Here is a 26,532-nt window from a genome sequence, read left to right as displayed (position 1 = left end):
CTGACCTGAGTCTTAAATAAAAACTTGCTTTTTCTGTGTGCCCTATTACATGTTTCTGTGAGTTAATGTATAGCCTAAATTAGAGACAGTGACGTTGGTATTAACTGTAATATTTTCTTATTCAGTAACAATATGCTGTTTAAACTGTATGGGAAAGGTTGCAGGAAGAAAAATTGAGATATACTAATTCATGTAAAATTGTGTTTTCTGTAGGTGTGTTCCACGGAACCTAATCAACCACAGTTTACATTATTGACTTTTGAAGATTTAGTCGCTTGTGGTATTCCAATGGCACCTGAGGATTCTGCATGTTGGGACAACTTTTGTTCTAAGCAAGAGACTCCAGTGAAACAGAGTTCACATTCAAGATAAGAATGCTTACAAGCAGCGGTAAGGGGGAGGGAAGGAATTGTCAAAGCTCTCATGATGTTCTTAAGGTTGTAGAAATATGTATACACGTATAAATGAAAAGTGTTTTTCTTCATTTAAAATATTTCATTATTTAACAGTCTGATATTCACCTTTTCAAAAATGACATTCTTTATCAATATTTTAAAAAGATTCGTGTTTCCTTGCTGAAGGAATTCTGAGTGAAGTCTAAGCTGATCACGTTTCTTTGCCTTTGGTTCTCACACTTAAATTAACCTTGCTAGGAACAAGGAGCAGAGCTACAAAGTACTGTTGATCAGTCAACAAATTTAATAAATAAAATGTATTTCTTTACTTTATGACAAAACTTACATTATGATATGTTAAAAAATGTTATGCCTTGTTTAAAAAAAAAAAAAAGTTTTATTCTCCAATGGGTGAATAAAACCAGAGGAATTGGTACAAATCCTTTTGCTGCTATTATATGACACAAGTGTTGTACAAGATGTGAGATTTGTATAATAGCAAGCAGAAGTCTGAATTGTACTACCCTGGGAACAAAATCTGTGTAAAACTAGTTTGAGGCAGGGAATTACCTTAAATTTCATATTAATTTCACTTACAACTTTGGCTAATTAAACCTTTCTATATGTAACTTATTATTTGATTTTTAACTTTTTTCTATTTTTTTTCTCTGGGTGATAGATGTGTCAAACAGCAGTTAGATTTTCTAGGCTTGCATTTACAGCTTTACAGTCCAAGACACTAAGTCACGGGAAGAAAACAAAACAGCACATTTGTTTGTTCTTTTTTCAAATGATTTTTCAGCATCTGAAGACAGAACATTTTACTGTGTTACAGTGAATTACAATTTTTAGAAAAGATCTATAGATTTTGAGTGCAGCTTCAGAATATTTTATACTGTTTTTCAAAACAAATACTATTTGGTAACATGGGTCCCGCAAGTGCCAGAAACACAGTGTAGTCCTCCTAAATGTAAGAACCTTAAAGACCATGTAGTTCCAACCCTCTGCCATGGGCAGGAATACCTGCCACTAGGCAAGTTTCAAAGCCCCATCTAACCTGGCCCTGAACACTTTGAGAGATGAGGCATCCACAGCTGCTCTGGGCAACCTGTTCCAGGGCCTCGCTAACCTTACAGGAAAGAATTTCTTCTTCATATCTAATTATCTAATCTAAATCTATCATCTTCTAGTTTAAGAACATTCTCCCTTGTTCCATCATTATCTACCAGAGTAAAGAGTCTCTCTTCATCCTTTTTTGTAAGACCCCTTTATATATTACATACAGAATCACACAATTTCTAGGTTGGAAAAGACCTCAAGATCATCGAGTCCAACCTCTGACCTAACACTAACAGTCCCCACTAAACCATATCCCTAAGCTCTACATCTGAACGTCTTTTAAAGACCTCCAGGGATGGTGACTCCACCACTTCCCTGGGCAGCCTGTTCCAGTGTCTAACAACCCTTTCGGTAAAGAAGTTCTTCCTAAGATCCAACCTATTGAAATACTGCAGCAAAGTTTTCCTGGAGCCTCCTCTTCTCCAGGCTCAACATCCGTACTTCTCTCAGCCTTTCTTCATAGGAGAGGTGTTTCAGCCCTCTGATCATCTTTGTAGTCTTCCTCTTTACCAGTTCTAACAGATCCACATCCTTCTTGTGCTGGAGCCTCTAGGCTGGGCTGCAGCACTCCAAGTGGGACCTCAGAAGGGTAGAGTGCAGGGGGACAATCACTGCATACCACCTGCTGGCCTCTCCTTTGTTGAGGCAGCCCAGGATGCAGTTGGCCTTCTAGGCTGCAAGCACCCACTGCTAGGTAACGTTGAGCCTTTCAACCTCGAGAACCCCCAGGTCTTTCTCTCCAGGACTATTCTCAATGAGTTCTTTGCCCACTCTGTACTCATGTCTGGGATTGCCTCATGTCAGGTGCAGCACCTTGCAATTGGACTTGTTGAACCTCCTTAGGTTCTTATGGGCCCACTTCTGCAAACTGGTCCAGATCCCTTTGAATGGCATTCTTTAGTATCAATTACACCACTCAGCTTGCTGTCATCTGCAAACTTGCTGAGGATGCACTCAATCCCATTGTCTATGTTGCTAATAAAGATATTAAACAGCACTGGGCCCAAGACAGACCCCTGAGGGACACCACTCATCACTGGCCTCCACCAGGAGGACATTGAGCCATTCACCACTACTCCCTGTGTGTGGTCATTGAGCCAATTCCTTATCCACCAGTTGTGTTGGGACCCAAAAATGAATACAGTACTCGAGGTGTGGCCTCACCAGAGCTATTGGAGAATCACTGCTTCCTTCTAACTTGTTTACATTCCTCATGGCTTCATTGTCAGGAGTACTATGTTATCACCAACCACTTGGTCAGGTGCACCCCATCGTATGTCACTGTGTCCAGTCTTTCAAAATCACACCTGAGATCACAGAACCCAAAATCCTGAACATGGCACTGGCTACGCAGCCAGTCATTCACCTGGTCTGTATGCTGCCTCCTCCTTGGGTCCCAGTCTCCAATGGGGAGGACTAAGGAGAGCACCACTTGTGCTGATCCCTTCAGCATCTTTCCAAGGAACATAAAGTCTCTTCTGATGTTTTGGTGTATCCTTGTCGCAGCCTCAGTTGTCCCCACGTGAAGGAACAGGAACAGGTGATCAGACAGGTGCTGGCCAGGGACTAAGCAATCCAGCCGCAACCTTGTTGTTTTTAATAGAGTCCCAAAGCTTGGCCCCAATTTGGTCCTATGTTTCAGGATAATAAACTGTCTGATTTGTAATAGAGGGGTCATTCATAGCAGCCCATACAAGCATGTGCTGCAAGGCTGCAGAGGGCACAGTTTTTCCCTGTTTTATTTGAGAATAAGCTGGAAAGTTCCCAGGATATTCTTTGTTTCTAAGGCTGTATGATTCCCTGTTGTTATGAATGAAGTCTCAATTCAATCTGAATTTAGTAATCTTTATAAAAGAATACTTATAAAAGGCAAGTAAATAGCCCTGGGTGTGCGGGGAGTCTATGCTCTACCAACACGCACACAAACATCAAACATTCTAAATATACAGAACATTACTTTTACATACTAAACCCGAGTATGCCTATACATATGTACAATCAGAAAAAGTAACAAACAATCCTTTAAGTTCCATGACTTAATAGTCTCCATTTTCCTTTCCTTTTCTTGATTACAAACAAGTCTCCATTTTCCATTCCTTTTGAACAATATGTCTTGCTTTAAGTTGTCAAGCAACTCAGCCTTTGGGCCTTATGTATCCTGTTCTTCCTGAATTGAAGAAAAACATCCATCTCCTCTTCAAGTCCAATAGGGCCTGGGTCAAAAGGCATGTCCAGGTCAGCAGGGGGCATAACAGCAAAAGCCTTCAATGGCTGTAGCAGCAGAAGGGCAGATGCCGTAGCAGTCAGATCAGTAAAGGAGCCCACAGCTCCCTCACTGTCTTGCAAACCACGTTTCTGACTGTGGTCCCACATGGCTCTTTAAGGCCTCAGAGACTGCTCACCAGGTGACAACCAATCCCACATTCTCGCAAGAATTCGTCTTCTTTTCCTGGTTTCCATCTATCACTTGTTACAATGGTCTCACACCCCCAATATCCACAAAACCAATATCCTGGATAGTTACAATAACCCTTTCCTGGGTTTGAACTAGGGCACCAATATGTTCCCCATAATGATTTAGATTTAGATCCTCCAACTATGGGGAATAAATCACCAATTGTAATTGTAAAAGTCAGAGCACCCGCTGTTATGTTTTCCTTTATCACTCGATCGCTTGCAGTGTCCCGCAGGAGCCGCTTGAATGGCTGATGGTGATTGTAATCTGATTCTGTCTTACCTGTAGTAACAAGCCCCAGAATCAAGATCACACAAAGGCATCGCAGCCCCCCCCCCCACGGAGGCCGCTTCGCTGTTGTCTGGATTCTGCCAGTGCGGAACTCTCAGGCTTAGACAGGACACTTGCCGACTTGTTGGCTTCTCTTGTCACCGGGGTATACGGATTACGGGGGCGTCCGATGATCCGGTCCTGTGAACAGAAACTCACAATTTTCATTAGTTTTATTCTGAAGGTCCAGTTTGATGGACTTAAGTGGACACCATTTGACTCTGCCATCTTTTTTGACTGCAGCATACCCTCGCCCTGTCAGAACTAATTTCCACCCTTGTTCCCATTCTCCCAGCTCGTTTCTAACTATAACTGACGGGCCTTCTTCTAGCGCTCAAGTGGCCCAATGTTTTTGGACGGGGCTATTCACCTCCTCTCCCCTGGGGAATTGATTTAATGCTAACAAAGCAGTCGCTAGCAAGCGTGCTTGGTCTCCTGAGGGAACAGTGGTGGTAAAACCTTCTGTTTTTGCTAATACCTCTAACTTAGATTTCAGAGTTTGATTCGCTCGTTTGACTATGGCTTGTCCTGTACTATTATACGGGATGCTGTATATTAGAGTAATACCCCATTTCTGAGCGAATGCCTGGGCTGATTTGGACACAAAATTCGAACCATTGTCCGTTTTGATCTGACAGCCACGCCATGGCTGTCAGCCAATGTTGGATGGTTGCTTTGGAGTCAGCCTTAAGGTGTTGTGTGGCTACGACCACCCCACTGTATGTGTCTACGGTTACCGCTAGCCACGCTTGAGGTCTCAGCAACTGACAGAGCGTAAAATCCGTCTGCCACACCTCAGAGGCTTTGAGACCTCTGGGGTTGACTCCACTGGACCATAATGGTGCTTTTTGACAGTGGGGACACGTAGCTACTATGTGTTTCACGTCGGTGGTCAAAATCCCACATCTCTTAACTAGCGCCTTAACTCCAATGTGGAGGGACTCATGTAGCTGGCGGGCATCTCTTAGTGTCCATAATCCTTTTGCAGTGGCATCTGCTTTGTCGTTACTGATTTGGTAAAACCCTTTGATTGGGTTGTGGCTGTTGACGTGGATGACCGATATGGTGCCTTCTCGGGAGAAAAGTGCTTCTTCTAGCATTAGAGCGACCATGGATGTTGACACGCTGGGCCCCGACATGGCCAAGCAAAGTTTGGCTACGAACATTGAATTGGTCACTATGTTGAGGTGTTCCATTGGGAACAGTCCACAGGCTAGTACTACGGCCATTGCTTCTAATTGCTGGACTGAAAGCGCACGATCGGTCATTTTAATGCAGTGCCATTCTCCTCCGGATTGCCATACTGCCGCCGCGGTTGAGGTTGCTGAGGATGCATCTGTGAAGACCGTTGGTCCCCGTTGGGGCCGGTCCATGATCTTCCATGGGAGGTCGATGTAGACAATTTTCAGCATTTGAGCCCAAGGGAGCTTAATAGCATATTGGACTTCTCTGCAAAATCCGGCAAGGGCTATGGCTAGAGATTCTGACATCGCTACTGATTGCAGTAGCAGCTGTTCACGAAAGGGTAGATATATCATGGCGGGTTCGATACCTAGGTGTCTTAGGGCGAGTTTTCGGCTTTTCATGATGAGGTTACCAAGGCACTCGACTCCTGGAGAGATGCGTGTGATGGTTTTCCTAGGACTATCGACTGTATTGGTTGAACTTTTTGAGGGGGGGCCTGGGCTAGTGCCCCTAATCCCCCCCTTTCCATGAAGTATACATACAGATCAAGTGGTTCATTCGGGTTCCACCTGGCGAGCGTGCTTGATGATACTTGTCACTCAATAAAATCGAGAGAGTTCATTGCTTCTGTCATCAGAGTCTTTTCCTCCCATGTTTTTTTTTTCCTTTTAAAAGATTGTACAGGGGAGCCATGGTTTCAGGAGGAATCAGGACAATATTGTGGAGCCATTGTAAGGATCCCACTAATTGTTGCATGTTGAGGGATTTTTTGAAACAGCAAAAATCCTATGGCTTGCTGTAGCTGAGCAAACCAAGCTACCAGGGCAACTATGAGAAGTTCCCATGATGGTGTTCCCACATCGCCCAATTGAGGAATTCAGAAAAATATCGTTACCAGTAGCTGGCTTCAAGGACAAGGTCTACATGACTGCTAATCACAAGGGGGTTGTTTTCTTGCAGGTGGGGTTGTTTTCTTGTAGTTGTTTGTCTGAGTGCTTTTGACCAATAATCTTGTGTGAAACACTATCCGCCCCTGTTAAGTTCACTATAAAAGTTAGGCTATTTGGGCAATAAAACAGAGCATGATCTGACTCTACTGGTGTCTGTCGTGCTTTCGGCTGTGCTTCCTGCAATATACGGTGCATGAACAGGCAGAGACCCAGACTCACTGAGACCCGAACAGGCCAGGAGCCCGGAGCGGTGCCGAGAGACCGGAGTGGCACCAGGAGACCCGAGGCACACGGAGGGACTACCACCGCATGGAGAGAGCCCTGAGAGATGCTGCAGAGCCACGGACGACTCTGAGAGACATGGAGAGACCTGGCAGAAGCCGGAACACCTGAGAGACATTGAGAAACTCCAAGCACCGACCCGGACAAAGGACCCACGGTGAGACACGGGGAAAAGAAACTGTAGGGGGACACAGGGAAAGGAAACCGCGGGAAATGCGGGAGCCGCGGAAAATGCGGGAGCCGCAGAGGGACGCAGGAAATTGACATAATTGACGCGCTGCAGGGCGCTCTGCCTGCTGCTCGCCCTCGCCTGCCTGTGCACTGCTGCCGACGGTGCTAGAGCAAAATGTGAAGAATCCCAGTTCCCGTGTAGTAATGGACGCTGTATTCGTTTACTCTGGAAATGTAATAGTGATGAAGACTGCTCAGATGGCAGTGATGAGAGTACTTGTGTGAAGAAGACGTGTGCTGAATCTGACTTTGTGTGCAACAGTGGTCAGTGTGTGCCAAACAGATGGCAGTGTGATGGGGATCCGGACTGTGAAAATGGGTCTGACGAGAGTGCTGAGCTGTGTCATGAGAACATGCCAGGTAAATGAAATCAGCTGTGGTCTTCAGTCAACCCAGTGTAACCCAGTGTCCTGGAAATGTGATGGTGAAAAAGACTGTGACAGTGGAGAAGATGAAGAGAATTGTGGCATTGTGACTTGTAGTGCAGCAGAATTCACATGCAATAGTGGGCAATGTATTTCCAAAAGCTTTGTCTGCAATGGTCAAGGTGACTGCTCCGACCACTCGGATGAATCTTTGGAGCAGTGTGGCTGCCAGCCTGTACCTCCGGTGAAGTGTTCTGTGAGTGAGGTGCAGTGTGGCTCAGGTGAATGTATCTACAAGAAGTGGTGATGTGACAGAGATCCTTATTGCAAGGATGGAAGTGATGAAATTAACTGCCCTTCTCAGACCTGCAGGCCAGACCAGTTCAGATGTGAAGATGGGAACTGTGTCCAAGGGAGTAGGCAGTGCAATGGTGTGAGAGACTGTCTGGATGGCACTGATGAAGCAAACTGTAACAATGTTATTCAGTGCTCTGGACCTGGCAAATTCAAGTGCAGAAGTGGAGAATGCATAGATATCAATAAAGTGTGTAACCAGCAGAGAGACTGCAAGGACTGGAGTGATGAGCCCCTGAAGGAATGCAACATAAATGAATGTTTGGTGAACAACGGTGGATGCTCCCGCATCTGCAGAGATTTCATTATTGGCTATGAATGTGACTGTCCAGCTGGGTTTGAGCTTGTAGAGAAGAGAACCTGTGGAGATATTGATGAATGCCAAAACCCTGGTGTCTAGTCAAATCTGTATCAACCTGAAAGGTGGCTACAAATGTAAATGTAGCCGTGGCTATCAGATGGATCCTGCTACAGGAACCTGGAAAGGGCCATACGGGTACAGAAATACAAATAACACCTGTGATTACAATGACACTGCTAAGCAGGGTTTAGGGGTTTATGGCATGGAGACAAGAGGTAACAACTATAGTGTTTGGAACAATTGTACAGCTTTGGCCTTACCTCCTGATGTTTTTCTGATTTGTGGGGATAGGGCCTGGCAAGGCATCCCTGCAAATGCTATCGGATGTCCATGTTACTTAGATAAACTCATTATATTTGCTCCTAGCTTGTCACAGTTCCGTGAGATCGCCGGACGTAAATGGGCATTGCTTGTACCGGATTGCAATGATAATGTTGAATTGTTTGGTGTTGCAGCTAGAGCGGCATTGGCAATTGCCAATTGCAAAAAAAACTCTACTGGTGTCTGTCATGCTTTCAGCTGTACTTCCTGCAACAGTTGCATATCATGGAGCATTTTGATGTCCCGACGGATTTTTATCTGGGGTGGGGGGGGTTATGTAAGAACTTGTGATCCCCACTCCCAAAAAACTTACACATGGCCCTTTTTTAATTTTCGCGCTCGCAATTTCAAACCTGTTTGTTTTTAGAGTTTCTGAGACTGTTGACACTAGCTGGTCCACTTGACTTCCTGATGGCGCAGCGATCAGGGTATCGTCCATGTATTGGATGATAGTCGCAGTCGGGTCACTGCGCCGAACTGGCGCCAGCGCCCGATCTACCATGATCTGGCAGATAGTAGGTGAGTTGATCATTCCTTGAGGCAGCACTTTCCACTGGAAGCATAAGTTGGGGCATTGGCTGTTTGGAAACACAACAGAGAAAGCAAACCGCTCCTTGTTTTCTTCATGTAGAGGTATCGAGAAAAAACAGTCCTTAATATCAAGGACGGCACAAGGTTGCCCTTCCGGTATCATAGAGTTCATAGGCAACAACGTTTGGACAGGACCCATTGGTTGAATTATCTTGTTTACTTCACACAGGTCATGGAGGAGGCGAAACCCTTCACTGGTTCGCTTAGGTATTACAAAAACTGGGGTGTTCCATGGGCTAGCAGAAGGCTCAATATGACCTCGTTGTAGTTTGCGGTCGACTAGCTCTAGAAGAGCATCCATTCGAGGCTTCGACAGGGGCCACTGCTCGACCCACACTGGGTCGGACGATTTCCATGTCAGTCTAATCGGTGGAAGTGGGTATGCAGTAGTGGCCCTTACGGTAGATTTCTCACCCTGGCTTTTTTTAATAGGGCTAAAGTGTCCCTTCCCAACAGGGGAGGGACTCCTGACATGACATATAGGAAGAGAGTAATGGTTTTCTCTGGTTCCTTTTCAGTATGGAGTGTGATTGCAACCAATTGGGCGCTCTTCCGAGCTTGGGTTAATCCCCCAGCTCCACCCACCATAGGGGCGTCTTCCAATTTCCAACTCAGAGGCCAGTTCGTCTCAGGGATAACTGTAATGTCTGCTCCAGTATCAATCAAAAAGGGGACACTAACGGTGGTGTCATTTAAGGTATCATAAAGGGAACAGATCCTCCACACCACTGGCGGGTTATCACACTTTACTGCCAGGGCCACCCTGGGGTCTTGCCCCCAGAGGGTGGTCCTTGCTGTCCCTGAGATAAGGACAGGTTCGGCTGGACCGTCGGTTGAACCATAAAATTGGTCGCCTCTTGAGGGGGCAGTGGATTCGGGGGCACTGGGTTCTGTAAAAAAAAAAAAAAAAAAAAAAAAAAAAACCTGCTTTCCTGTAATGGGTTCAGGAGCACCGTGCCCCATCCGGGGTTGGCATAGTTGGGCCACCTCATGTCCCAAGTGGGAGAGGGCTGTGCGCGGCCCAATTGCCCTCTCTCCCTCCCATTTCTCTGGGTTTTAGATCTGCATTCCTTGATGAAGTGCCCTTTCTTTCCACAGGCCCAACACAGTCCTCTAGGTCAGTTTTGGTCTGGAGGGAGCACTGTTGGCAGATCCCCCAACTGAGGGCAATTTGCCGTGACATGGCCTGCCTGGCCACATCTAAAATATGCCATCACGTTAGCTATTGTGGTGCGAACAGCTACCTGGATCAGGGTTAGGTGCTCTTCTTTAGCAACATGTTTAATCATGTCCGCGATGCTAGACCCTGCCGGCAGTGATTGCAACATTTCTTTGGTTGCCGAATTACACTGCTGGCGTAGGCATTCTGCTACAACTGGGCCTTTTGCCTCCACAGGCAGTGGCGAAGAGTCGACCGCTGCCTGGAGACGATCTACAAATTGCGTAAAGCTCTCACTTTCACTTTGTTTTATTGTTGACCATGGCGATGGTTTGGCAATGACTCTAGAGGCTGTACAAATAGCTTCTCTGGCCGCACGAGTAGTTGCCATAACTTCATGGGCCCGCAGGCCCTGGGCTCGCGCCTGGGGTGTGATCATTGTTGGGTCCGTACCCATTAGCCGCTGCAGGCTACAGCCATGTAGGGGGTGATCCGCCCCAGCTACTTGGGCCAGTTGTCTTGTACAGTTGTCCCCCCATTCTTGTTTAAAAACGATCATCCCTGCCCCGTCAAAGATCAGTCTCCAAGTTTGTTTTATATCAAACGGGAGCATGTTGTCTCCCCCAAAAACACCATCTATGAGGGTGGAGACCATTGCAGAATTAAGCCCTTCATCTGCAGTGGCTTTAACAATTGCTTGTACATTCTTAGGGTTTATTGGCGAGTGGACCCTCCGTCCCCCGTCCATCACCTGGACCGGGAACGCTAACATGGCTGATGGGGCCCAGTCGGCGCACGCAATCTTAATTTTCCTCCAATCCGTGAGAGGAATTTCTCCCCCTCATGGTTCTGCTTTATTTCAGATGGGGATATTTTTGCTTTTGATTCTGTCTGTCCCCATTTCCTCCTCCTCCTCCGAATTTGAATCAGTATCTGATCCGGAGTCGGAACTCAACTGACTAGTTACTTCGGGTTCCGGTACCTTTTTGTCCAGTTCTGGCCCTGCCCACCACCCTTGCAGGCGGGCCGTTCTCTCCCTCGTGGCTCGCCCCGCCTTCTGCTCGGCAAGGTTTTTGCCCTACAAAGGCATTTTTTCAGATGGACGTTCTGACTGGCTCTCCGCCCCTTGCTCACGCTTCTACCTCCTTCCCAGTTGCCCCCACAACTCCTCTCTTTCTCGTTCTCCTCTGCCTCCCGCCTGCGTGCGCCAGCCAGATTCCTGGTCTCCATTCTGCTAGCCTGTTCCTCTTCAGTCCTTTTTCCTGCTTCTTTATTGATGATGTAACTTCATCGTAACTTCATTGTGTTGCCTTTTTTTAGCTTGAGGGTAGGCTCCCCTCTTATACCCTTCTTTCCACAGCAGTTCTTTTCAAAACAACTTTTCATTGTCAAACAGCTTTGAATATAACAGCAAGCACCCAGACACTTCCATGCCTTAATGGCTGGAGAACAAGAAACCGGAGACTGCATGGAGTCTCCTGAATCACCCTTCTTTGTTCCCTCTAAACTCTTTTACATTCCTGATGGCCTCATCATTAAGAGTCTGATGTAATCATCAACCACGGGGCTCGCCCACCTGATGGCCACCCTCCCAAATCTCCCCCTTCTTTATTAATATCAACCATTTTCTCAACATGAATTACCACTCCATATATAACATACCCATCAGGTGCTGGCCACCCATTTGGTATTTGGTTACTGTCTGTCCAATTTTTCAGGTTTCCCGGCATGTCTTGAGAACTTCCCCAGGAGGTTCAATTTAATATTGTCTTACTCCATTCATATCCTCCTTCAAAGACTAAATCCCCTACCAATTGTTTCCCATTCTGGTTTTGCCAGCAGGTTCACCCAATTATGCTTGTTTGTAATACCCATTGTGTCATTCTATTACCCTTTGCCGGTTTCCAAATTTCTGGGTCTGAAGTGTTTGCTTCCATTGACTCCCAAGGCCAGCGTTCCCTTTGATTTGTTCCTCCACAGACAAAACAGTTTGTTACATTTAATGCCTTTGCAATATTCTCTTTAAGATTTATAAGCAAGTTTTTAGCAGTGGTTGGAATCTGATATTTAGCTCCCATTTCAATTTAATGGAATCATAATCACTTTGTGGCAGATTCCCTAGCTCTTTTGATAACCCTTATAGGTATGATAGCCCCAGGATCCCCCTTTCTTCCAATTGCAATTCCATATTGGGTTGCTTTCCTCTGCTTTAACTCACTCGGATTATGAATAGTATGGTTCACTGGATTACAGTCCCTTGAACTATATTCTTTCTTTTGTTGCTGACGGAAGGAAGACCCAGACGCACAATATGAGTGAACAGTGAACTTCAACTTTAATGGATAGCTCAGTCGCCTTTTATCTAGTTTGAACATAATCAACTCATACATATTGCAGAAACTAAGCTCAGGATTGGCTAACACTTCCCGGGCTTTTCAGTCTGGTCCTCCTTCTTTTAGCTACCTGTCCCGCCTTAGGGACTTTCCGAATCATAGAATATCCTGAGTTGGAAGGGACCCTTAAGGATCATCAAATCCAACTCTTGACACCGCACAGGTCTACCCAAAAGTTCAGACCATGTGACTAAGTGCACAGTCCAATCTCTTCTTAAATTCAGACAGGCTTGGTGCAGTGACCACTTCCCTGGGCAGCCTATTCCAGTGTGCAACCACCCTCTCTGTGAAGAACTTCCTCCTGATGTCAAGCCTAAATTTCCCCTGCCTCAGCTTAACCCCGTTCCCGCGGGTCCTGTCACTGGTGTTAATGGAGAAAAGGTCTCCTGCCTCTCGACACCCCCTTACGAGGAAGTTGTAGACTGCGATGAGATCTCCCCTCAGCCTCCTCTTCTCCAGGCTGAACAGGCCCAGTGCCGTCAGCCGTTCCTCGTACGTCTTCCCCTCCAGGCCTTTCACCATCTTCGTAGCCCTCCTCTGGACACTCTCCAACAGTTTCATGTCCTTTTTATACTGTGGTGCCCAGAACTGCACACAGTACTCGAGGTGAGGCCGCACCAGCGCAGAGTAGAGCGGGACAATCACCTCCCTCGACCTACTAGCGATGCCGTGCTTGATGCACCCCAGGACACGGTTGGCCCTCCTGGCTGCCAGGGCACACTGCTGGCTCATATTCAACTTGCTGTCTACCACGACCCCCAGATCCCTCTCTTCTAGGCTGCTCTCCAGTGTCTCATCGCTCAGTCTGTATGTGCAGCCGGGGTTTCCCCGTCCCAGGTGCAGGACCCGGCACTTGCTCTTATTGAACTTCATGCGGTTGGTGATTGCCCATCTCTCCAACCTATCCAGATCCCTCTGCAAGGCCTTTCCACCCTCAACAGAGTCCACAACTCCTCCAAGTTTGGTGTCATCGGCAAACTTGCTCAAAATACCTTCTATTCCTACATCCAGATCGTTTATAAAAATATTGAAAAGTACCGGCCCTAAAATGGAGCCTTGAGGGACCCCACTGGTGACCGCCCGCCAGCCTGACGCAGCCCCATTCACCATAACCCTTTGGGCCCTGCCCGTTAGCCAATTGCTCACCCATCGCATGATGTTTTTATTTAGCTGTATGGTGGACATTTTGTCCAGTAGGATCCTATGGGAAACCATGTCAAAAGCCTTGCTGAAGTCCAAAAAAATCACATCAGCTGGTTTCCCTTGGTCCACCATACGGGTGATCTTATCATAAAAGGAAATCAGGTTAGTTAGGCAGGACCTACCCTTCACAAACCCATGCTAGCTGGGACCAATGACTGCTTTGTCCCCCGGGTGCGCCTCAATAAGTTCGAGAAGGGCATCGTGTCCTTGAGCTTGATTGGCTCTCAGGCAGCTGCGTACATGCCCAGGCTCATGTGAGCCAAGTACGGTACTTCACCAGCCCATTGTCTCCCAACTGCCCAACATCCACATGTCCTACCTCACTTAACCATTCCTCCACAATTCCCCCGTTTTTATTTTGCAGCAACTATAATCAATACAACTGTAAGTAGAAAATGAAGTTCCTCTTTGACGAAGAAAAAACCATCCACCCATGTTCCCAAAAACAGATTTAAACCAACCTTCAAACCAACTATCTTGTACTACAACTTTTTGCGTATGATCCCTTAACCATTTCAACGAAAGGATCAGATGCAGAAGCGAGGAATAGGCAAAATGAACTTTGTCCGGTTTGATTTGCCCAAGTGACCCACATATTGGTTTGAGGATCGATTTTGCTTAGGATGGCACTATTACGTCCAACCGTCATTGTCAAAGATAATGCAACCAAAATCCCTTGTGCCGTTAGATCAGCCATGGTTGCTGTTATTCGTACTTGATGACTTTTCTTCAATGGCTGGTTTAACGCACCGACTAGGCACCCAGGTTGGCCCTGTAGGGGAAGAGATACACACATAACCTCGCCCCATATAAATCACGTCAGCAGGCCCAAGCCATTGTCCCGTTTTCATATCTCGGTACAGTACTCTCATCCGCATCCCACCGCAATTCTGCGTCCCACCGCGATTCCTTTTTCCGCGTCCCACCGCGATTCTGTTTCCCGCGTCCGAATTGTAATGACTACACGTTGGGCAAGCTTTTACTATCGCCTGCGCAAGTCCCTTAGCGTTCTGGTGAAAAATAGCATGAGCCTCCCGAGCTCTGCAAAAGGGTGACAGTGGTGCTTCAGTAGCTGTTGCGGCGAAAAAACAGTCTTTCAGATCCACAATCAATAAATGCCAACCCTCTGGTATCATAGCAGGATTAGGTAGACCAGGTTGCAGTGCTCCCATGGACTAGTCCGTGAGCATGTATTAGACTTTCCCGTTTTAGCGGCCACTGCTCAACCCACACAGGTTCATCAGTTTTCCATTTTAGTGGGATTGGGAAAGTCCAAGCAATGGTCATACCTATAAATGGTGGTCTGACGTAAGAGCAAGAATGTCTCTCCCTATCAGTGCTTGTACTCCATCTGGCAACGGTAAGACAGATACACTGCATTTTACAACTTTGTTACCTATTGTCCATTGCAGTACTGGTGATAGACGAGCAATAGTCATACCTCCTACTCCTGCTACAGTGGTACTGGATTCGAATGTAGGCCAATGCGGTGGCCAAGTTTGCGCACTGATTATTGTCACATCTGCGCCAGTGTCCAACAATGCCTCAATTTGCAGTTTCTCATCCTTTAAACATACTGTGAAACCATAATCTGTATTTCCCCAAAATAGTCTTTATCTATAAGTCCAAGCAATATTTGTAATCCATTCAAGGTAGCAGACGGTCTTCCGATCAATAAAGCTTCCACAGGATCACCATTGACAATAACTGGTCCCATAACTCCTGTCCTTACCCTGGTGGGTTTAGAGTCCAATAGTGTTACATCTACTGCTGTTGCCAAGTCCAAGCTGAGACTCCCTCCGGTGGCCGGTCGGAGGTAAACGGTGTCGTTCCGGCCGCTGTGGTAAATGCCGCTTTTTGTGTCGTCGCGGGGCGGTCCTTCCCGCTGCTCCGGCCGTTTCCCGACGCACCATACCGACAGGTCGCTGTGTTATGCGTATTGGATTGGCAGTTCTGACACCACACTGATTTCATTTTGCACTCTCGTTTCCTATGTCCCGTGATCCCACAGCGAAAACAACGCGGTCGCGGTGAAGACCCTCGGCCAGTAGGACAGTTTACAATCTATAACTAAAATGCTCCGCTTTTCTAAAAAGCATTTCTGGCAAATACAATCTATATCTAAAATGCTCCACTTTTCTAAAAAGCATTTGAGCAAATAATACGCCGCTTGTCTTTTCATACCTTTATATACATCGGTTGCAGCCTTTGCAAAGACCTCGGCGGCGCTTTTCCGGCGGGACCCTATATAGGCTCATCCCGGGTGCGGGGACTCCCTTCCACCTTCCGAGCTGCAGACCTCGGCGACGCGCGACCGGTGGGATCCTCTCCCGGGTGCGGGGACTCCACGTCCCTTTCACCTTCCCGGCGCGGGTGCGGGGATTCTTGTCCCTTCCACCTCCTGGGCTGCGTTGCAGGACCGGCTTCCCTTATTCCGTCCAACCATGGCCCAGGATCACTGCCAGCAGTGTCCAAATCCCGTTCAGACCGGTCCCTGTTCGGGCGCCAATTTGTTGCCGACGGAAGGAAGACCCAGATGCTCAATATGAGTGAACAGTGAACTTCAACTTTAATGGATAGCTCAGTCGCCTTTTATCTAGTTTGAACATAATCAACTCATACATATTGCAGAAACTAAGCTCAGGATTGGCTAACACTTCCCGGGCTTTTCAGTCTGGTCCTCCTTCTTTTAGCTACCTGTCCCGCCTTAGGGACTTTCCCGATCGCCCAAGGGCATCGTGTCCTTGAGCCTGATTGGCTCTCAGCCAGCTGCGTACGTGCCAAGGCTCATGTGAACCGAGTACCGTACTTCACCAGCCCATTGTCTCCCAACTGCCCAACATCCACATGTCCTACCTCACTTAACCATTCCTCCACATTCTTTATTTCTCCCTTTTTAAGATATGCCTTTAATCCAGTACACAAAGTGGGTTCCTTCTGCCATGTACCCCAACATACACAGCTACAGTCCTGTGGTGGTTTTACTCAGGTAGTCAGCCGAGCTCCACCACAACCGCTCTCTCACTCCCCCTCTCCTCAAAGAGGAGACCTTTTGATCTTGACCTTATTCTGTTTAATAGCAAAGCCAGCTTTCAGGAGAATTTGAATTATTTTCTTCCCTTTCTCAAAAACTTCTTCTGCTGTGTTACCCCATACGATGATATCGATGTACTGCAGGTGTTCGGGAGCGTTCCTCTGTTCCAGTGTTGTCTGGATCAGTCCATGGCAAATGGTAGGGCTGTGTTTCCACCCCTGGGGCAGTCAATTCCAAGTATACTTGAAGTATACTGAAGTATACTATATACTATAGTATACTATACGGCATTAGGGTATGCTGTGTGCCTGTGTCCACTAAAGCTTTATATTTCTGCGGTTCCGGTGTGCCAGGCCATCAAATCCACACAGTCCAGTAAATCCGGTTATCCCTCTCCTCTACCTGGCCAGAGGCAGGGCCCCACTAGTCCTGGATGGAGTATCTATCAATTAATTCTTCCAAATGTGAAGCAGAAGTCTCTTCGTCAGGGTCAGGAGTAATACTAGCCCTTCTACTGCCTCTGGGGGACTGCCCAACAGAAACTGGGGCAGCAATCCTCCTAGGGGACCCCTTTGTTGCTGCTGTATCTTTCCGTAGCTCACGTACCTGAGCAGCTAGAGCCAAGGTTGGTTCACCGTCCCACTTCCTCATACCTTCCCCATGGTCACGTAAATAAAACCACAAGGTACCCCGCGGTGTGCGTCCCGGATTCTCCCTTGTTTGAGCCAGAGACTGCTGGCGCTTGATGGCCGAAAGATTCTCCTGTCTAGGTGAGGAGGAAGCTATGTGTTCATCTAACTGTTGGGACAGTCTCTCCACAGCTGAAATGCAGGCCCGTACTGGGGCAGAAAGATTTTCGTCATATTTATGAAGCTGATTGGACACATTGTCCACAGTTGGCCCCATCCCCTCCTCCCAATCCATTGCTGCCAGTGCGCTGGTATGTGATGAGGGTGCAACCCGTACAAACTTGCGCCATATGGACGTTATACACTGGACTTCATCAGAGTCTTTAGGTGTCTGGGCATTGTTTAAATCTCTATAAAGCATCTCCAGCACAGCTAATTCCCGCAGCTGCTGGAGGCCCTTATCCATAGCGGTCCATTTGCTTACTTGGTATACAATATCTTCTTTGTGGGGATGCCTTTCTTTCACAGCTGTTAGGATTCACCTCCAGAGGCTGAGAACTTGTGCCTCTCTCCCAATTACTCTATCAATGAGCCTTTCTGTAGAGAGGGATCCCAGCTGCTTGGCTTCATTGCCTTCTAGCAGTTGGGTATTGGCCCCAGTATCCCAGCATCGAAGCAGCCAGGTGAGGATGTGCTCACCTGGATGATGACTGAAATCTTTTCGTATTTCTCACAGCTCACTCAAGGATAGAGACCAAGTAGTTTCTGATTCATCTATGATTTCAGTCTCTTCTCCCTGATGTTGCCGTGATGATGATGCTTTAGAGCTGCTTGCCTTTTCCTCTTCTCCCTTACCCTTAGGAGGAGCTTCTTCCCTTACTAAGGATCTCTGTTTCCACTGTTTTGTCTTTACTATAGGGGCAACTGATACCATAGATGGTTGGTCCTCTGGGGTGGTCACAGTGTGTGCTGTCTCATCATCAAATTCAGGAACCTCCCTATCCCCTTGAGGGTGCTGGGCAGTGTTAATTGATATTTGATAAGCATAAGCCAGACCCCAGCGGAGTGCAGCAAGCTGGTGGAGTTCTCTAGTATTGCCAGGGTCAGGGCATACATCTTTCAAACATTCTTCCCATTTTCTTGGATTTTGCACTTGTTCAGGGATGAAATTAAGAACCATTGGAGGAGAAAACCGTGATAGGTACCTGCCTAAATCCCCACACACACCTTGCTACCCACAACTACTTTGTCTGGGGACAGGTCCTTGGATAATATTCTTAATAAATTGCTTTACCTTGGGGAAGAAGACAAACACTAGACCTAGTAATAGGAAGATAATATCTGACCAAGGGTATCCAAGATACTGAAAGGCTGCTGTAATTAGCCCACAGGGAGAAAAGTAGAAGGCACCACCCCCGATATTATTCACTGATTGACTGCTAGGGGCAAAAAAGAAGGCGCTGTAATTCTTAATATTTTCAAAAAGATAACCTCCATGAGACCAGGAAGATAACAATGCAGGGCCTGAATACCAAACAAAACTGAAGGCTGGTATGTTACAGCACAACATGATAAAAAATCCAAGCACAGACTTCAACACTTTCTCCGATCGGATGTGAAGGAAAAAAGAAAACAGGGAGTGGACTACATACAACATAGCCACACAGAAAAATATTACCAGAAAAACGAACGTTATGACTACCAGTATGTTAGTTGTAAATACTTCAACCAATGCTATTGTTATCTCAACCCTCGAGCCCCATGTTGGGCGCCAAAAAGGACTGTGGTGGTTTTACTCAGGTGGGCAGCCGAGCTCCACCACAACCGCTCTCTCACTCCCCCTCTCCTCAAAGAGGAAGGGGGAGAAAATACAACACAGAGAACTCGAGCTTTGAGATGAGAAAAGTTTAATTAAAGGGAAAGGGAATGGGGAGAAAAAAAGAAACAGTAAGTCCGCATGGAAGCACAGAGAAAAGGAAAAAAAAATTATTCTCTACTTCCCATCAATGAGCGATGTTCGGCCACGTCCTGGGAAGCAGGGCCTCAAAACGTGTAGCGGTTGTTCAGAAGGAATTGCCCCCTCCCCCACAAGAGCCTCCCTTTTTATTGCTGAGTGTGACATCAGGTGTTATGGAATATCCCTTTGGTTGGTTTAGGTCAGCTGCCCCAGCAATGTCCCTTCCCCATCACTTGCCCACCCCCAGCCTGCTGGCTCCTGGGGGCTTGGAAGGAGTCCTGATGCTGTGCCAGCACTACGCAGCAACAGACACAACACTGGAGTGATACCAGTGCTGTTCCAGCTACAAGTGCAGAGCACAGCACTGTGTGGGCTGCTGCAGGGAAAAGGTGACTCTAGTTCAGACAGACCCAAGTCCCCGGGCGCATGCCCACGGAAATAATTTTGTTGACTTCTCTGCCACTACTGATACCTGGAAAACACCGTATCAACCTCGTTCTATTTTTTTGGGGCATATATATATTTTTCTCGTTCACTATAATATTTCACCCAACTCATTGTTCCACAGGGTGTGTAATAATCGTCACTAGCAGCATCACAGACATCAAATTTGATTGATAAGGGCTTACTAAGATTTGTGGTGATGCGACTTTTCCCAATTAACCTTCCTCTTTCATTATTAGTTCTTACCTCTATCCACCATCGATTGGGGACCTCTTTGGGATCATAACAGGTTATCTTATTACTTTCATTACATCAAGCATACTCTAGCTTACATAGCATAGGTTTAATTCTTCCTCTTTACAGGCATAGATAGTATGATATACTAGTGTTTGTTCCTGAAGTCTTCCTCTCCGGGTGTTAACAATACATTTACTACAATTCTGAGAATGCCCCTGGACCAATAGAATTATGCATGTAATTAGGAGAGGTCCAGTAAAGGCCATGTTACCTGGCGGCTTTTACCCTAAGGGGTTGCAGCCCTTGGTAAACCTTCTTGAGTCCCAGTACTGGTCCCTTCTCCGATCTTCCCTCTCCCTGATGCTTCTTAGGAAATGGTCCAGGCTTACACACCCTATGGCTCTCCTACCTGCATTCAACTTTTCCACGAGTTAGTGGGGGCTCGATTCAAAGTAGATAATCAATCCTCTAGGTATATTTCCCACCTATTATTTTAAATTTTCAGGAGGAGGGTAATTCAAGATGTTTCAGGTATGACATACACTATCTTATCTCTTCCTACCCTCGAGCAGATCGACACACGCACCTAACTTGGTGTCATCTGCAAACTTACTGAGGGTGCAGTCGATCCCCTCATCCAGATCATCGATAAAGATATTAATGAGGACTGGCCCCAGCACCGAGCCCTGGGGAACGCCACTAGTGACAAGCCTCCAACTGGATTTGACTCCATTCACCATGACTCTTTGGGCCCAAGTATTCAGCCAGTTTCTAACCCAACAAAGTGTATGCCAGTGCAAGCCGTGAGCAGCCAGTTTCTTGAGGAGAATGTTTTGGGGAACAGTGTCAAAGGTAGTCAAGGTAGACCACATCCACAGCCTTTCCCTCCTCCACCCAGCACGTCACTTTGTCATAGACGGAGATCAGGTTTGTCAAGCAGGATCTGCCTTTCATAAACACATGCTGTCTTGGTCTGATCGCCTGGTTGCCCTGCAGACAGATATGGAGATAATGGAGACAGATATGGAGACAGATATGGAGATATGCAGACAGATATGCAGACAGATATGGAGATAATCTGCTCCATGAGCTTCCATGACACTGAGGTCAAACTAACAGGCCTATAGTTCCCCAGGTCTACCCTTGATCCCTTCTTGTAGATGGGCGTCACATTTGCTAGCCGCCAGTCAACTGGGACCTCCCCCGATAGCCAGGTCTGCCAATAAATAATGGAAAGTGGCTTGGCCAGCTCTTCTGACAGTTCTCTTAGTACCCACGGGTGGATCCCATCCAGGCCCATTGACTTGCATACATCTAAGTGCTGTAGCAGGTCACCAACCATTTCCTCATGGATTGTGAGGGCCACAGTCTGCTCCCCACCCCCTTCCACCAGCTCAGGGAGCTGGGTATCCAGAGAACAACTGATAGAACAAAAAATAGGATTACAAGATGCACCGCTGGGCCCATATATTGGGCACCACCAATCATCACTTGGATAAAACAGAACTTCTTTTCAGTCTGTCATGTGCTTTGTTCGTCTCCGGGCACTCCCCTCATGGAGAATATGGAACTGCGGATCGGAACTCCACATTCGCTTCGCAGCAATGCTGCCATCTCACTCACAGCACAATCACGCAATCACACAAAGAGGCCCCTTGCACTTCTCATTCATACCACAAGAATATATCACTTAAAACAAACAAAACTTGTTTGTATCATCTCTGGCATTTTTTTCCTGTCTTAAATACGCTCTCACAGAGGTGCAAAACAACATCTCTTATTGGCTCAGCTCTGGAAAACAATGGGGCCCTTATCAAACATGGGGCAGCTTCTAGATCCTTCTCACAGAAACCACCCCTATGGCCCCCTGCTACCAAAACCTTGCCACGTAAACCCACTACAGTACGTTTATTCAGCGCTGGGCAGCATGGGGGGTAGTCCCACCAAAGTCGTGTGCACCTGACGCGGCAACTTGCCTTGGTTATATGCAGTAAAGAGTTACATATGCATGAAGTTTCACAATACACTTATACATATTCATAACCTGTCTCCACTTTGTATTAAAATTAGCTCCAAGGAGTCATTTCCATAAATTCCTCCCACCTGTGCTTGCACAGTGTATTCTGGTGGTGGTTGACAGGGGTTGTGGGGATGAAGATTGATAACTCTTCCTTGTCACTACTAAGTAGACCTCTTGTCTTTGCATAGCCTCAGTTGCTCCTTGGCTCTTGTCCATCTGCAGGACCAGTTTCTACCAGTTTCTTAAGATAGGCTCACATTCTTATCAGGAGACTGACCTTGGTAAGGGGCCCAAGGCTTCTTGCTTTAATTAATTTGCACAAGCACCGCAGTTAGCAAACACACTAAGTAGCATCCTAGTTTCATGCCGTCAACACTCTATCTCTACTTGATAAGATTCCCCTAACTCCCTCTCTCAGTCCCCCTTTTCTAAAAAGTTAGTTCTTTTCTAAAAAGTTAGTGAATTACTGTATTCTCCTAACTCCCTCTCTCAGTATCATTATGGTCCTAAGATCCCTCATGTTTTGCCTCCCCTGAGCAGCCTGATGATCCTAATTAGGGTTGGTATTTGGCCACTTCACATCCCTTGGAGGACCTTCCTGATTTTGTCTTTCCCACAGTCTCATTCCTGCTTGCCTGATCCCATTTCCTTCTTAAAATTTCTTACATCTAACGTGTTCAAAGGAACCACTACAAACCCTATCCCCCTCTGACTCCCCCCAAGGGGTACCTCCCTCAAAGGGTAAAGACCTAAATTGTCAGTCCGACCTCGTGTTTCACTTTCCTCCCTTTCTGTGGCTCTTATCTTACATGTATTTCTAGTCCATGCAGGAGGAGAGGGAGAGGGAACAGGGGCAATCAACTTTCAACAGGTGGTGGTTCCAGTTGCTGTGAATAGGGAGGGGGTATATTACCCAGAGACTCCCATTTTTTCCTTTCCCCTGTCAGTTCTAGTATTTAAAGCAAATATTTGGGTTGGGGGAAATGCGTTTGAGGCTTCTATCCATAGAGCCCCGTAATCGCTTTCTTCTTGGTTAAAAGGCTCCTTAGAGTTAACATAGAGGTTCAATGCCTGACATACCCAACCCTCAAAGGATCTGAAAACTGGCCAAAAAACATGTGGTCTTAAAGGTTCCTTTGGCCATTTTATCATACAAAATTCAGCCATTTTCTCTTTATCTTTTCATTTCCTTGATTCCCAATCATCCCAATATTTTAACATTATCCCTAATAGGCTTTCTGGTGGAATGTCCAGGGTCTTTGAGCCTCTCGGGTCTGAGAGTCTACTTTTCTCCTGACCCAGCCTGGAAAATTCTGAATCCCTGGAACCCTTAAAGAGGTTCCGAATCCCTGGCTGTCCCTGTGTCTAGAGGTGTCTTGCAAGTGGTTAACCCACCCATGAATTCCTAGAGCAATCGCTTCAGTCCTTCACCAGCCCTTGTGGGAGATGAGAACCGCAGTTAGAAGACCTCCACACTCGCTTCGGAACTAAGTTCCATCTCAGTCACACCCTTACACACAGTCACACAACCAAATCCGGCCCCAACCAAATGGTATACTCACAAATCCTCTTCGTTTGGGTCTTCACATGCAGAGTTAGGGGTCATGGAGGAAGAGCTCTTGGTACTTTACTTGCCTTTTATGTTCGAAATCTTATTGGACTGTAGCGCTGCTATCGGCAAGGGCCGCTAGGTGGGGCGCCTACCTTAACCGGTCGCAGATCCAAAATCCAAGAAGATCATGTCGGAGTCACCAATTTGTAAAAAAATGAAGATACAACTCAATCTGAATTTAGTAATATTTATAAAAGGCAAGTAAACAGTGCTGGGTGTGTGGGGAGCCTACGCTCTACCAACACGCACACACAACCATCAGACTTTTTTCTTTTCTCCTGCATGGACAGATGCAAAAATACAGGCAGAAAAGGTATCAATTGAAACATAGCTAAGTTTTCTGAATTCTGGCAAATGTTTAACAAACAGTCCTTTAAGTCTGTTACTATTAATATCCATGACTGGGGGAGCACAGCTGGAGACGGCAATCCTGATTGAACTGCTCCCATATCTTCCATGACTTCATTATTTTTTTCTCAAATCATGTAACAGTCACCACTTCCCATTCCTTTTCTTGATTACCCAGGTCATCAGGGGGTGTAACAGCAAAGGCCTGCAATGGCAGTAGCGGTGGGTGGGCCGATGGTGTAGCAGGTGGATCAGTGGACAAGCCCACAGCTCCCTCACTATCTGGCAAACCACGTTTCTCTCTGACTGTGGTCCCACATGGCTCTTTAAGGCCTCAGAGACTGCTGGCCAGAGGCCAAGCTATCCAGCTGCAACCTTGTTGTTTTAGTAGCAGAGTCCAAAAGCTTGACCCCAATTTGGTCCCATGTTTCAGGATCATAAACTGTCTGATTTGTAATAGAGGGGTCATTCATGGTAGCCCACACAAGCATTTGCTGCAAGGCTGCAGAGGGCACAGTTTTTCCCTGTTCTTTGAGAATAAGCCAGAAGGTTCCCAGGATATTCTTTGTTTCTAAGGCTGTACGATTCCCCATGGCGCACAATTGCTTAGGTGAAAGAACAAGAACAGTTGATAGTCCTCTGGCTTGCCCAAGCTCAGTAGCTTCCTTGCGATGTCACAAATGCAGGCCCCAGGCAGGCAGCAAACCTCACGAGAGATTGTCTGGGTGGCAAATGGGCACCTCAGTGCCTGTCAGAGAGGGATATCCAATTACCAGCACCCTCCTTGCTTTTTTGTGGCACTGGTTCTTACACAAGTGCTTTGCTGGTCCACCTTTTTGCAGTTGCCCTTTCCAGGGTCTTGCCCATTACTGCTGTTGTTATTGACACCCTCTCCTTTTTTCAGCCCCAGAGCATCCTATCTGTTGTGTAGGGTCAATTCAGGAGCAAGGGGGAGATTCCTCACTCTGCTCCGAGCAGAGTTGAGGGTCCAGCCTCCCTTGTCTTGCAAGTGGTTTAGGAACTTGAAGTGTCAAAACTGTTTTCAAGACAATTTTGCAGTTACATGACAAGAGACTGGTTTGATGTGAAAATATGCAGCTTTGAATAGTAGATTATATATAATTCACTCAGGTGTTCGCAAAACCTGTAAACCTATGCAAAACATATCTTGTTACTATATTATGGAATCAGTTGCACTGATGCTAATCAAATGCTGCTCTGGTCTTACTCAAACAAGAAATGGTAGACATATCAGCAGTAGTAGTATAAATATGATTGTAATTTATGTATGATTGTAATTTATGTTCCCGAAAATGCACAGGCAACAATTTGCATTCAAACTATCATCTTTACCCAAAACATTGCAATAAAACCATGGTCTACAAAGAAAAGCAAGATAGCAAGATAGGAAGGAATAGGCAGGTCCTCAAGAGAGTATAACTTACCTTCTGCGGAGCATTACATGACCATAGCTCTACAGTTGACAAAGAAGATGAGCAGTGTTTGGACAAAATTGGTACAAATAAGCCTAAAACAGTGTTTCAGACTTTTCTTCCTTAACTGCTGCCTAAATCTACCTGTTACTGGACATGGTAGTGTCCTGTATGTGTGCTTCTGGGCATGTTCCTTCCATGTACAGATATTTTAGATTGTTGTACACTGTATCAAAAATGTCGGTATGAAAATCTATTCTGAATTATTCTCAAAAGAGCTAACAATTATTTTGTTAAATCATTTTTTGTAATGTGTTGTGGTATCTTCTTGTGCTGTCTCTACATTTTTTTTAATTTTATTACTGCAAGATACACAGTATAATTCCTGTTTCTGCTAAGATGGAGTTTAATTTATTCATGGAATTAAAAAATGCATTTTATGGTTGTGTTCTGATCTTGTGTTGTCTATTTATGGCTCTACATTTCTGAGTTATTTTTTTTTCTCTTGCTGTTTTTTAGATCCAGACATGTGGGATTACTGAAACACTTGTCTAATACCCTTGTTATTTCTGAAACAATTTGTGGGAACACAAAACTGCTTGCATCTGGACTAATTGTCCCTGCTGTGGCATTCTTGTAATACTGGGTGTGTTCAAGTCTTTTCTAGGACAAAGATACTCCCTGTTTTTTATTTTTTTTGTTGTTTGTTTGTTTTTGTTTTTTTTTCCCCTGCAATTTTAATTTAATGAAGTTCAACCTAGTTTCTTGACATAAACTATAACGTAACATTATTGTATTCTACATTAGAGAGAGTCATTCGGTCTAAATTGCAAAAATAATGTGATATTTAAGACATGTAGGAAGATACTTATTTTCAAAGAAAACAGGCCACAATGTTGCATAGTGGCACTTATGTAAGAAAAGTGGCACACCTGTAAGAAAATTTCTGAAGAATTTTGTTTGAAGCTGTGTTGTGGAACACAAAGGTTCTTGTAGCAGAACCTCGTTCTCTCTCTCTCTCTCTCTCTCACACACACACACAAAACACTTTGGATTTATAAGTGATGTAAACAGTAAATAATGCATATTTTAGTTGAAATGCATCTTTGATCCTCGAACATTTA

The 26,532-nt window shown here is 46.0% G+C and overlaps 1 protein-coding gene and 1 pseudogene across 3 annotated transcripts in view; both read left to right on the top strand.

The window, feature by feature from the left end:
• The window catches only part of AASDHPPT (aminoadipate-semialdehyde dehydrogenase-phosphopantetheinyl transferase), a 53,075-nt gene extending 27,003 nt beyond the window's left edge, over positions 1–26,072 (top strand). For 2 of the 3 annotated variants that reach the window (XM_038175798.2, XM_027468304.3), the window contains exon 6: positions 214–25,862. In XM_038175798.2, coding sequence (XP_038031726.2) covers positions 214–372 — 159 coding nt within the window. In that variant the 3' untranslated portion in view covers positions 373–25,862. Of the gene's footprint in view, positions 1–213; positions 25,863–25,927 lie in introns of those variants that run through there. The other variant, XM_038175797.2, reaches the window with a different exon arrangement.
• Positions 6,986–25,862, top strand: LOC113844712 (very low-density lipoprotein receptor pseudogene; annotated as a pseudogene).
• Positions 26,073–26,532: the final 460 nt, after the last annotated feature.

The sequence above is a fragment of the Anas platyrhynchos genome, chromosome 1 (genome assembly GCF_047663525.1).
Source record: "Anas platyrhynchos isolate ZD024472 breed Pekin duck chromosome 1, IASCAAS_PekinDuck_T2T, whole genome shotgun sequence".
In the NCBI taxonomy this organism is placed as follows: Eukaryota; Metazoa; Chordata; class Aves; order Anseriformes; family Anatidae; genus Anas; species Anas platyrhynchos.
Note: the sequence above shows the minus strand (reverse complement) of the source record. Positions and strands in the feature narration are given on the sequence as shown.